The sequence below is a fragment of the Schistocerca gregaria genome, chromosome 3 (assembly GCF_023897955.1).
Source record: "Schistocerca gregaria isolate iqSchGreg1 chromosome 3, iqSchGreg1.2, whole genome shotgun sequence".
Taxonomy (NCBI): domain Eukaryota; kingdom Metazoa; phylum Arthropoda; class Insecta; order Orthoptera; family Acrididae; genus Schistocerca; species Schistocerca gregaria.
The window spans coordinates 115,055,038-115,068,256 of NC_064922.1; the positions used below are offsets into that span (position 1 = coordinate 115,055,038).

Consider the following 13,219-nt stretch of genomic DNA (forward strand, 5'->3'; position numbering starts at 1 on the left):
GGAATGCTTTCTTCTGATAGAGAAGACACTGTGTGTGCATGTCTCCCATTCACCAAAACTTAAAAATACCGATGTTACTGCCGATTTGGTTCTATTCTGCAGTGGTTAGCGCGCCCAGCCGCGAAATGTCATTTTTCCATTATCTTGTTGGAAATATCACCTTGTATTGTGGTGTAACATTTGATCGTTGGCCCCCACTTGGCTTATGTTCGCTTCCGCTTTTAAATAGTGCTGCTCATTTTATGGATCTTGAAACAAAAAAACTATAAATATCTATGTGTAAGGGACTATAGAGCAATTTCAATTTTACTATTTTTAACTGATTGTACACTTTAGCCAATCATGTGCTCTAAATTCAGCTACTAAGGTTTGTATTTAACTTCGGACTTGACGTTCTTATTCCCCTCTACATAACGTTTCTGGACACACTTCCTCAGGCCCAACAAGAGTCCTAATCACTCTTTGCTGAATTCTCTACGCATCTGTATTCAACTGACTTGAGCTTTCTCCTCTTCCATTTCACGTCGTCTCTTACTTCCTGAAGCTGGCCTGTGCTTGTTTGTTTGCTGAATATCCTTGCTCGAGTTCATGTTAGGGGATGACTGAAACATAAATTTGACAAAATATCCATTTGTTGTTTTGGATGGTATATCCACCTTGATCTTCTAAGTGTATGAACATGTATTATTCCATTCAGTGCTTGAGATATACAACGTTTGTTTGTTTAAAGTTATATTGACTATAAATACACAGAGCTGTATATTAGCTGAGGTATAAGTTACACATAGACACAACTGTAAGTAATAACGAAAATCAATAAACGTTTTCATTTAAAAGGACTACCCACTAATGCTGTACCACACGATTTGGTATACATGCACTCTGTCAAGACTCGAAATTGGAGGGGGATTAACGTAAGTCTTTCTTCATAGAGTAGAAGGTTTCACTCTCGAAAACAATTATTTTATTTTACAAAAGGAATGTCTGAGAGTTTTTAACAGTTCTGGCCACTGCGAAATACCTCTACAGGTTTCGAAGCGTGGTTCACAAAGAAGGTATTTAGAAACAGGTAATACTACTCCAGTATGAGAGGATGCCTGGTTTACAAGAAGCATAGATTTTGCCTGGACTATTCGTAAACTACACGTCTCGCAGTGGGGTTCACAAAGAGGATTTTTAGAAATGATTATTATTATTATGATTATTATTATGATGATGATGATGATTATTATTATTATTATTATTATTATTATTATTGGGGCACCTTAAGACTCCTGCTCTGCAAGGAGCACAGATTTTGCCGGCACGTTTGGTAAATGATAGTGACAGAAGATATCGATAGTCATTTTATAGTTTGGATCACTAAAGTTGAAACTTAAAATTGTCGACAGAAAAATTTAATTTATGTCCAATATTAAGCTCATCACACAGAGTTTTCTAAAATCTGTTTGCCATTATTACCGATGTGACAAAGTTTGATGTAGTCTTCAGAAACAGTAACTATTTCTTGGCATTTATCCTCATATAGCTATTGAAAAAGTGATTTTAGTCTCCAAGTTCAGAATTATAATCCCATTTTTGGGTGCTTGAGTGTAAAATAGAACACCCTGACACTCAATAGTTCCACATCAGGCCCCAAGAATAACTATAATTGGCAGTAAAACAAGAAGGATGTGTTCTAAACACACAAATATATGATACACCGTTATAGTATATTCAACAGGAACTTCAAGAGGAGGCCCATAACGAGATTCACAAGGAACTTCAAGGTTGGTTTCAAGAGCGGCCTTCAAGACACAGTGTAGGAGGTTTCTAGTGCTTGAGTATAAAATTGAACACTATGACGCTCAAAATAGCCCCATGCCAGGCTCACAGAATATCTGTAATTGGAAGTAAAACTAAGTAAAGATATATTCTAAATACACTAGTAAATAAAGTGGTACCATTTTAATCAACAGGAACTCCAAGAAAGTTCTTCTATAAGAAGGCTCATGAAGAAGTTCAATATTGGCTTCAAGAGATAGGTTCATGAAAGTATGCAAGAGACTGCATAAGAGAACATACAAGAAAGGATACAATAGGGGTATGTAACATGATTTTGACACAGGGCGTCAAGAGAGGTGCTGAAGAGAGGATGCAAGAGGGTGTACATAATGAGATTCATTACAGTGTTCAAGGGATGGTTCAAGAGAGGGTACAAGCAAGAGGAGTTGAAGGCTCAGGTTCAAAGGAGGGGTCAAGACGGGAATTCAGACGTGGGTTCAGAACTAGTTTCCAAGACGGTGATTCCCAAAGTATTCGAGAGGTTGTAGTTCAAGAGACAGTACTAGAGTGGGCACAAAAGCAGATACGAGAGAAGAATGTGTTACTTCGATGTCCTTTAACAAAAAAGAAAAGAAAAGAAGCAAAGCTGTACCCAGAATGCACATAAATGACACAGAAAACAATGGGCGTGTGTCCAGCAGCACAGCCACAGATGTGATCGTCCCCACACCCACACGAATCCCAACAGAGCTGAAGGGGACCCAGGTGGTACTGTCGCTCAGAGGAAGTAGTCCCCCCAGGTGGTCCACGTGTTGTTCCAGCGCGCAGGGTCTGCATTATCGTCGGCGCCGACGTTGAGTGGCTGCCGGGCCGTCCGCCTGTAGAGGTCCAGCACCTCCTCGAAGCGGGGGCCGAAGCGGCCGTCCGGCCCCCTGTACAGGTTGCGCTGCTCGCAGGGGTCCGCCTCCACGTCGAACAGGCACGGCTCCACTAGCGGGTCGCACTCGACTGCCTGTCCGCCGTCACCCGGGCACTCCACCAGGGCGGCGCTACGAGCGGCCGCCAAAGTCTCCTCCGTCACCTACCAAAGTCATGGAGTTGATGTATCGGTATCTTGTGGTACAGTGATAATGAACATGTTAACGCAGGAGGAACATACACAAACGTTGTAAAAAGCAAACTCATCAAAGATATTAGGGAAAGTGATGGGACAATGACACCAAATGGTAATAAACAACTTAGGTCGCAGTACACCACTTTCCAGGTTTTTACACACAAGAAGAGAAGAAACGAGGAGGGAGCACTAACTGTGTGACATGAGGAATTTATAAATTTTACTAAACTTGGGTGTGGGTGTGGGTGTGGGTGTGGGTGTCCCAAGTCTTTCAAACCACTGGACTGTTTTCAACCAAACTTGGTACACATAATTCTTACTGTTAGGTAATAATAGCTGTTGGTGAGAACAATCTACCGATGAGAGTTCTGGAGATACGTCTTGAAAAAGGAAATGTGTGGAAAAACTGCAGCATCGAGCATGACGTTTAAATTTATTACCCCTATGCTACCCCATTAGCAATAAATTTCGCTGACAGTAACCGAACATGCTGCTAAATGCATCTACAAAATTCACGGTAACACAGATAGTATAGTAGATAAGATGTCGTAAAGAATGAGATGCATGAAGCTCAAATACACCGAAGCGCCAAAAAAACTGGCATAACCACGCGTATTCAAATATAGAGATATGAAAACAGGTAGAATTTGGCATTGCGGTCGCCAATGGCTATGTAAGACAAGTGTCTGGCGCTGTTGATAAATCTGGCGCTGTTGATAAATCTGGCGCTGTTGATAAATCTGGCGCTGTTGATAAATCTGGCGCTGTTGATAAATCTGGCGCTGTTGATAAATCTGGCGCTGCTGCTACAATGGCAGGTTATCTAGATTGAAATGACTTTGAACGTGGTGTGAAGGCCGGTGTGGCCGAGCGGTTCCAGGCGCTTCAGTCTGTAACTGCGCTGCTACTACAGTCACAGGTTCGAATCCTGCCACGAGCATGGTTGTGTGTGATGTCCTTACGTTAGTTAGGTTTAAGTAGTTCTAAGTCTAGGGGACTGATGGCCTCAGATGTTAACTCCCATATTGCTTAGAGCCATTTTTTAAACGTTGTGTTATAGTCGGCCCTTGAGCGATGGGACAAAGAATCTCCGAGGCAGCGATGAAGTCGGATTTTTCGCGTACGACCATTTCAAGTGAGTACCGTGAATATCAGGAATCCGTCAAAACATCATATCTCCGACATCGCCGCAGAAGGAAAAATATCCTGCAAGAACGAGACAAACCCTTCCGCCAATTGCTGCAGATTTCAATACTTAGCCTTCAACAACTGTCAGCAAGCTAACCATTCAAGGATGGCCCACTCGTGTACCCTTAATGAATCCACGAAATAAATCCTTACGCCTCGCCTGAGCCCGTCAGCACCGACATTGGACTATTGATGACTCGAAACGTGTTGCTGGTAGGACGAGTCTCGTTTCAAATTGTATCAAGCGTATGGACGCGTGCGGGTGTGGAGACAACATCGTGAATCAATGGACCCTGCATGTCTGCAGGATAACGGCGTAGCGCGTTTGCAGTTCGAGTGATGTGTCAATTAAATCAAGAATATGCGACAGCCCCACACGTCCAGATTTGGTATAGAGTGGCTCCAGGAACAGTCTTATGAGTTAAAACACTCGCACTAACTACCAAACTTCCCATATATGAACATTATTTAGCATATCTGGGCTGCCTTCCAACATGCTGTTCAGAAGATAACTCCACCCCCCCCCCCCCCACCGTACTGTTACGGATTTATGAACAGACCTGCAGACAGTAGTTGAGTCCACGCCACGTCGTGTTGTGCCAGTTCTGCATGCTCGCAGGGGCCCTCCGCGATATTAGGCAGGTGTACCATTTTTCTTGGCTCATGTGTTGTTCACTATGCAGGCCAGTGAAATAGAAGTTTTCTCGTATCATAACTGCGGAAGTTTGTTTCTCGACGGCTGCATATGGTTTCAGGAGTGCTAAATGCCAATTTGATGTTTGCTGCGATGTAGCACTTTGGCTTGACAACGACCAACGCAAAGAAACCTAAAATGTTTTCACTTTTTGGTTTTTCCCTTACACCTAAGAAATTACGCTATGGTTGAAGGTGATACAACATTAAAGGAGATAAAATGTCCTACAAAATGCAATAGTCAGGATTGATTTTCTGAAGAGTGGTATCGGCGCTAGGACGCGCTGAAAGTGATTTTTCCGCGCTGCTGCAAGAAGGTAAAAAACGCCACCTTCCACCCACTACAAATCGATTTATACCCTTGTTATCAACGAATACCTCAACACCACACAGGGCATCAAATTTCCTACAAGAGACCTTAGAAATATTCCTTTTCTCATAAGGAAAAATACCCTCTGGGAGTATTGGCACCAGGCCGGTTGTACCCTGTATGGCGGCGATCATGTCATCCTAGACGGCAGCCATGAAGTCAGCTGATTCCACAAGTACCGTTATCCAATATGGCGGCTTTTGGTGGGAAAGGACCACGCAGCCCTCCCCTCCCAACAGAAATTGTGGAAAGTTCAAATTCCAACAGGATAATGCATCACACCAAGGTTATCTCTACTAACCTAAGTCATCTGACAGCCTCCTCCACCTAGGAACCGGCGCCAAGTTTAGGTGGTAAAGAAATGTCAATTCACATATCTCTACTATGCTAAGAAAATGGCGTGAAAGAACGGTTACCTCCACTAACCTAGGTCACGCAACCGCCATCTCCTCCTTGGGATTCATGGGAAAAGGACTGACAGATTGCACTGAGCTGACGGAAAGAGGAAGGAGTGTACCTTATTTATTTTGGAACAATTTATTTGAGGATGCTGTATATTCATCAGTGATACAGAATACACGCTCTGACATGCCACACAGCATACAGACCTGCAAACTACTCCTCAATAACTTATGTATAATGCCCTATACACGCACTTGCTAATTCAGCTGTCAAAATAATGCTTTGCACAGTCTACAGACATGCAAACCACTCGTAAATAATGCAATATATTTACGTCTAGAGAGCCAAACAACTCTTAAACTGTCAAAATAATAATTTATCTAAAAGACTCTGCAAACATGCTAGCTAATCGTCATCTGTCGAAATCATGCACCGATCTTTATTTAAATAATTAGAGGCAGCACCACCACCATCCAGTGTGTTCACCAGGAGGTTCACACTGACTTAGTACACAGTACCACTACTAGAGTGTGCTGCCATCCGTTCTGTGACGTAAGTCAAAATGGCAGCCATGACGTCAGCTGATGATGCAAATACCGTTATCCAACATGGTGGCAAACAGTGTTCACTACGAGGTCTAGACCTCGTACACAGTAAAACCACCATAGACCGCTGTTGCACGTTTTGTGACGTATTCCAAGATGGTGGGGGGAAATGGTGGGAAAACTACTCTGCCTGTGGTGGACATAAGTTCCTATTTTGCAAGCAATGTCTCGACCATCGGACCTAGACTCCAAATGACCTAGTACACAATACTGTCACCAGAGGGTGCTGTCATCCCTTGTCATGTAATCCCAGATGGTGGTCCGGAGGGACAACATGGTGTGAAAATTACTCAGCCTACGCCGAGCTGCTGGAGAGAATATAAGAAGTGTACATTTATTTTCGAACAATTTGTTTAGGAATGGAGTATATTTATCACACTGATACAAAAAACATGCTTGGGGCAACGCCACACAGCCCACAGACCTGTAACCTACTCCTAAATAACGCTGTGCAGACACGCAAACAACCCCTAACTTATCGTAATAATTTCAGTACAGACATGCAAACTCCTCCTGAATAAGGCAGAACAATGATGTGAGGTCACGAACTTGCAAAGTGTCCAAATAACGCACTGTGCAGCCCACAGAACCGCTCGCAAAATAATGCAACAGACATGCAATCAAAGCCGCCCACAACCTGTCCACTGGACCACACAGGAGGTTAGCGGTCAACTACCAGAGCCTATACCATCCACCTATCCTCTGCAGATACCGTGTTCTGGTGTTGCAACTTGTTTATACATAACACTGTCATCTGTGAACTGTCTTAGGGAGCTTCCGACGCTTTCTATTTGATCATTTATGTAATGTGTATACAGTAACGCTGCTGTCACATTTTCTTAGCGTGCTCGGGAAATTACCTTCACATCCGTTGATTTTGTTCCGTTAAGAGTGACATAATGAGTTCTATCTGTAAGGAACCATTGTAAATTTGGTCAGATACTCGGTAAGCTCTTTTTCTTTTTTTTCTTTTTTCTTTTTTTTTTTTTTTTCTTTTTTTTCTTTTTTCTTTTTTCTTTTTTTTCTTTTTTTCTTTTTTTTCTTTTTTTTCTTTTTTTTCTTTTTTTTCTTTTTTTTCTTTTTTTTCTTTTTTTTCTTTTTTTTCTTTTTTTTCTTTTTTTTCTTTTTTTTCTTTTTTTTCTTTTTTTTCTTTTTTTTCTTTTTTTCTTTTTTTTCTTTTTTTTCTTTTTTTTCTTTTTTTTCTTTTTTTTCTTTTTTTTCTTTTTTTTCTTTTTTTTCTTTTTTTTTCGTTTTTTTTTCTTTTTCTTCCTCTCCCTTTCCTCCTTCCACCGAAGTCAAGGAACTCGGTATCAAGCTTTGCACTGTTGTCTAAGGCATGCTGGGCTTGTGCTGTGCCTCTAATGACTTCGATGTCAATGGAACGTTAAGTATTAATCTCCTTTTCTTCCTTTTGACTACTCTTCTTGTCTTTGCTCACATCTGTTCTGTCACCACCTCTACAGCATTCGTACCTTAAGATTTTGACCACCGGAAATTGCTGAACTGAACACTTTATCCTCAACGTGGCCCTAAAAGAAAGTGAATTTTGGGTACGTGTGGTCAGTGTAATCTTCGTGATGTTGGTCCGTTTTCACTGTTCCATCAGTCCGGAAACATTTCATCCAAGAATTGACGAACCGTTCGCGCTGCGGTTCACCATTTAGTAAAACATCACCCATGGTAGAAATCCTTGTAACCGCTGCTGCGTCGGTGACGGAAGAGATGTTCGCAGAGACGTAAAAGGAGACTGAGCGTCAACTAGACGTTTTACAAGCAGCGAAAAAGAACGTTATACATACATGAAAAGCTTTGTGAGTAACCCTATCACTTACAACAAATCGCGTAGCTGTAGTTCCTTAGAAATAATTTTTGGAAGTCAGAGAAGGACTTTAGGCCCACGCTGTAATATACTTTTGGCCGCAATGAACCCAATATTGTGATTCTTTAACGTGAATAGCAAAACAACAAAGACAAATTTCGATGTGAAAGTGGAACTGAATTTAAATGTTACTGTGAGCTTGGTCGCGTCTAGCTATTCCTATACACAAATTCAATTACCTAAAAACGTACACAGAGGTGACAAGTCTTGTCGACATAATAGTTTTCTGGGTATCACATCGCGTCATAATGTATAAAACGACCCACAAGAAGTCCGCTGCAACAGTGGGCGAAATTTTTTGTTTTCCAGCAGCAGTAGTTTTATACATTAGGACGCGGTACCGTACACCCAGAAGTCCGCGGCTCGTGGTCTTGCGCTAGTGTTCTCGCTTCCCGCCTACTAGGTCGCGGGTTCGATTCCTGGCGGGGTCAGCCTATAAAGGCAGCATAAATCAGTATTTCTGTAAGACTTCTAACGACTTGTTGAGTACATGCCATGTCGACTTCTGCACTATACCGGGACAAAAGAGGTCTGACGCGATATTAGGTGTGGCCTATGATTTTTGTCGCTTCAGTACGTTATGAAATGTTATCCTTTAAAAGCAACCTTTTAGTTTAATTCGGAGAAAACTTCAACATTCGTAAAGAAAAGACACGTTTTCTTTTGGACAACACTGACGGGATTTACGCTGAGCTTATTTTCTCTAAGAGTCTCGCCTTACCCACGCCCAATAGCCGCAAGGAAAAATGTTTCAGTTAAGAATCAGCAAAAATACAGGGCCAGGAATGTTAGAGCAAGCTCTATTACGTCATCAGCTTCCTGATTTTGACTGATGCGTTCGTTTGTTTTTCTGCCCTTTCTCGTTGTGTCCAGCATGCAGCTCTCCATTCTTCGTTACCCTCAATTTTTGAACTGTCAGCGAATTTAAGGTTCAAGTTTCGCTTACATTAGTAAGTCAGTACAGTATTGGTAGTACGTAGGTTATAGACATGCCGTTGGATACAGGTTGGGAATTTACAAACGAACACAGCGTTCAGTTTCCCATATGAAGCCCTAGCTGTTTCTACGCTAAATTTATTTGTTAAAGCACTCATCCGCTTATCGTTTTCATTTGCCCGAAGTATATTAATTCTTCAGCTGTGTCTATGGGCTAAGCATGAATCTTTACTACTCCGTTATTGGTGTACCATTTACTGTTTTCCTACGAGGACACCGATTGTACATTTCTTTGGTGTTATTGAAATTAATCTTCAGGCTTGCTTTCATACCCACCTTGTGGCTATAGACATCTGTGACTTCCTTGTTTACTTGCGCGTGAGCTCACTCGCATTTCAGTATCGCGTTTGGCTACGTGGTGTGTGGTAACAACGAAGACTCACGGGCGGTTTACGAAGATAGATGAGAGAGCCATGTGGTTAGATGTTTAACACCAAAGGTGGCACAATTTTAGAGTTTTTTTATATTTTGACGACTATGTGGAGATGCACCTTGGTGGATGTTCCATTCCGGCGAGGTTTAACAGGTTCTTTTACTTTTTATTGTTATGATGATGGAAGCTTGAGTTCCGAAACGCGTCAATCTTAGCGTTTTACACCATAAACAAGTGGTTGAGCCGATATATTTTTAACATTGATATTCACAACCACGACCTCTCATCCAATATGGATAAAATCAAAACTTGAGGAAAGGTCTGCAGATGGTCACTGCTGGCCCATACCCGTAGTCTGAAGAGCTACAGGTCTGTAACCATACACGTGAAATAAAATAAATTTATTCTAAAAATCTCCACGAGTTATGTTTATGATTGTGACCAATAAAGTCTTGTAGCGTTTGTGTACACTTATCGTCAGCGGTTGATTTAGTTTTTCCGAATGAGAGAAACCCGTAGATTTGAAACCATGAAAAGCCAGCATTTCTTGTGGCGTAAGCCACGCGGAGTGTAAAGCGCGCCCCGTCCAGGTAACAAAACGTTTCCCCCGGAAACAGCTGCCAGGAGATCTCTGAGGCTGCCGTTAGGAGAGCGCGTGCAGATAAGATCGCGGCACTTTACAGATGGCATCGCGCTTACGTAAGTACGCAAAGTGACGTGGCTGCGAGGCGAGCGTCTGCATGCAAAGCAGCCGACGGCACAATTGCTCGTTAACCTCGCTGTTTCCTACAACTGCCAGTTTGCCTCCTAATGATCGAGCTTCTGGAGGATTAACGATGCGTAATACCAACGCACTGAATGAAGTCTCACTCATTACCCTCGTGGGTCGTCTGCTAATTAAAATACGTTTACATTGCATAAGTATAAACATATATTACGTACTTGTACAGGGTGTTCCAACATTTCTATACTAAAATATAAGACGGAAACTGACTGCGCCACTTGTTACTGTTATTCGTATTATCGGACTCAACTCTTACACAAAAGTCCCTCACTGATGTCGAACTGCTATTCACAGTGCCTATATAAGTAATGTGACCGCAACATCGGCCACATCAGCCATCACCTCGCGTTGAATTAACATTTTATTAGTTTTTTCGAGGCGTAAATTAATGTTTGATTTTGCCTTGAATTCAGTTCCCCCCTGTGATTAAATTTTTTTTGTTTAAAACATTACTATGCCAGAGTTATTCGTGCAGAAATGTATTGTGCTCGTACGTTTATCATGTAAGAAAGGGATGTTTTACTACTGTGGCCTTTTTCGCGGTCTCCACGTGGTCAGAGTGTGAAGTGCAGGTGGAGATACGGTATGTCAGGGGATTGTCGCGAAGGGGGAGAAAGGAGAGACATGCGGGAGGGCTACAGTGAATGGCGAGCGGTCACGATCGACAGTGTCTGCACAGAAACGACAAACATTAACAATTCTAAAAAGCATATGGAGGGCGCAAGAAAGGTGTGTGTTTTGTGAGTAAATTATAAGTACAGTACTGGATATATTGCAGTGTCTGCCAAAGAGTCTAACATGACTGAAGTAGATGAATTAGGTACTAGCTCTGTAAAATAGCATTTGGTGCCGAGAATGTAGGTGATTAATACTAATCTATAGTTCAAGAAGAAATATAGTTGTGGGTTTCTTCTTTAACATTGTAAACTTATAGTGATGTCACCGAAATGGGAGCGATGCCATCAAACTCATTTTTTCAACATGAGTACAATGGACTCAGTACTCAAGACATGTTGCAGTGAATTAGTGACTCATTGCACAGTTGACGTTTTGCCACGCATAACACTTGGTACCAATGGTGGCGTTGCTTTCCTGCAGTGGTAGTGTGTGCCCCCCTGCTACTCAACTGCCCAATGCAGCTCCCCCTTCCTCCCTGTCCCCCTCTCCCCCCTCCCCTTTTCCTCCTCCCCCCTCCTCAGTCCCCCTCCCCCACCTTGCACAAACCCTACACAATGATCAGCGTGCAATTACAGCTGGAAGGAGTCGGAAGTGGGACAGGGAAGCGAAATCATATCAGATGGGCACTGCACAGTAGCAGACCAAGACTGTGCTGATGTCTGGGCCATGGCTGGCATGCCATCTGGTCTTGTCTTTGCCCCAGCATGGCTGGCACATGGGTTTTGTATGAGACCGGTGGTACCTGAGAGGATGGACGTGTAAAGAACATAGTATTTCACAAATACCTGAAACAACTGATTAATGATTAGACGATATACAGATACGGAATTTTGGGGAATCGGATTGTTACTGTTGATCTGTTCTTCGAAAGAGTCCCAGGCATTAGACACACTTGATCTAGCAGCCCAGTCGACATGCCAAAGTGTTCGTCAAACCAGGAATATATGTATGTAGCTCTGTGAATATGGCTGTTGTCTGCTTGGAAGATGGGAGTGTCCACGGCATACTATTCCTGAAGCTTCAGAAGACAGCGCAAAATTTGAACACTGAGAATTTATAAATGTTACGGTTCACTATATCAGCATACTGAATGACTGGACCCAAGCCATGGCGTGGAAAGCACTCACAAAGGCCACCCGCAGCCCAGGCAACACCCTACACTCACCACGAATTAAAATCCTTGTGCCATTTAAAAGTATAAAAACAGTGATTGTCAGAGCACACTACTGCTACATGCTTAAAGTACGTTAAATACAGGTTTTCTGTTGTTTGCCTCCATTGATGATGTGCAGTTTTAAACGGGACTGTTTTTGGGTACATTTCAGTAAAACGTTAAGGTGACATTCTATCAGCTCCAAAGAGGCATACATGGTATATAGGGTATAGAGGCATATAGGGTATCCAAGGAGGAATGATCAATAACAGGAAGACGACAGGAACTATCAATCGAAGCAAAGACTTTATGGGAACTTATGACCTATTCTGAATGATATGAGAGACAGAATACGTTTGATGTACATTATTCTTTTCAAATGGTTCAAATGGCTCTGAGCACTGTGGGACTTACCATCTGTGGTCATCAGTCCTCTAGAACTTAGAACTACTTAAACCTAACTAACCTAAGGACATCACACACATCAATGTCCAAGGCAGGATTCGTACCTGCGACCGTAGCGGTCACGGGGTTCCAGACTGAAGCGCCTAGAACCGCACGGCCACACCGGCCGGCATTCTTTATTTTCTCTATTATTCAATATGTACATGGTAAGTTTTACTCATGTACATATTTACAACTCTTAGTAAGCATTAGAAAAACATTTTACAATGTACCATGTGAAAAATACGAATTTATAACACATTCACCTCAAAACATTATCATACATGTCACACTTCAGCTGTTGCACAGTTCCCAATAAATGTCCGAATACACCACCCTCACCTTCAATGCTTTGTGCATTCTTAGGTGAACATGTTGTGACGTATGTCTGAATGTCTCTGCACCTTTTGTAATGAGCACGGCAGCGTCTTTGATGCGACTAAGTTATTTATTTCATGTATTCACATTTTGTTCAGACTTCACCCTACTTCATTAATGGACATCTAACGGTCTGAGGCTAGTTGTAAGATTTTATTTTAGTTATGGTGTTAAGGGGAGGTTTACTATCTTTTCGTTCAAAAAATCGATTTCTTTTTTAAATTCCGCTTTTGGATCCATAAAAGTGTTTAGAATCCACCCCTGAAACGGGTTTTCCGTATACGAAACAGAAATGTTTGCTGTTCGCGGTTGAACAAAACAAAAGCACCTGTTTGAAATCGGCTTTTTTCAAGCACCAGTTTTTTTCTTTCGGAGGACGAGTTATTGTACTTGCTTGG

General features: G+C 42.2%; 1 protein-coding gene across 1 annotated transcript in view; it reads right to left on the bottom strand.

Annotated features, from left to right (window-relative positions):
• Positions 1 to 2,261: 2,261 nt before the first annotated feature.
• The window catches only part of LOC126354538 (arylsulfatase B-like), a 336,832-nt gene continuing 325,874 nt past the window's right edge, over positions 2,262 to 13,219 (bottom strand). Inside the window, exon 10 of the mRNA XM_050004269.1 lies at positions 2,262 to 2,845. Coding sequence (XP_049860226.1) covers positions 2,543 to 2,845 — 303 coding nt within the window. The 3' untranslated portion in view covers positions 2,262 to 2,542. The remainder of the gene's footprint in view (positions 2,846 to 13,219) is intronic.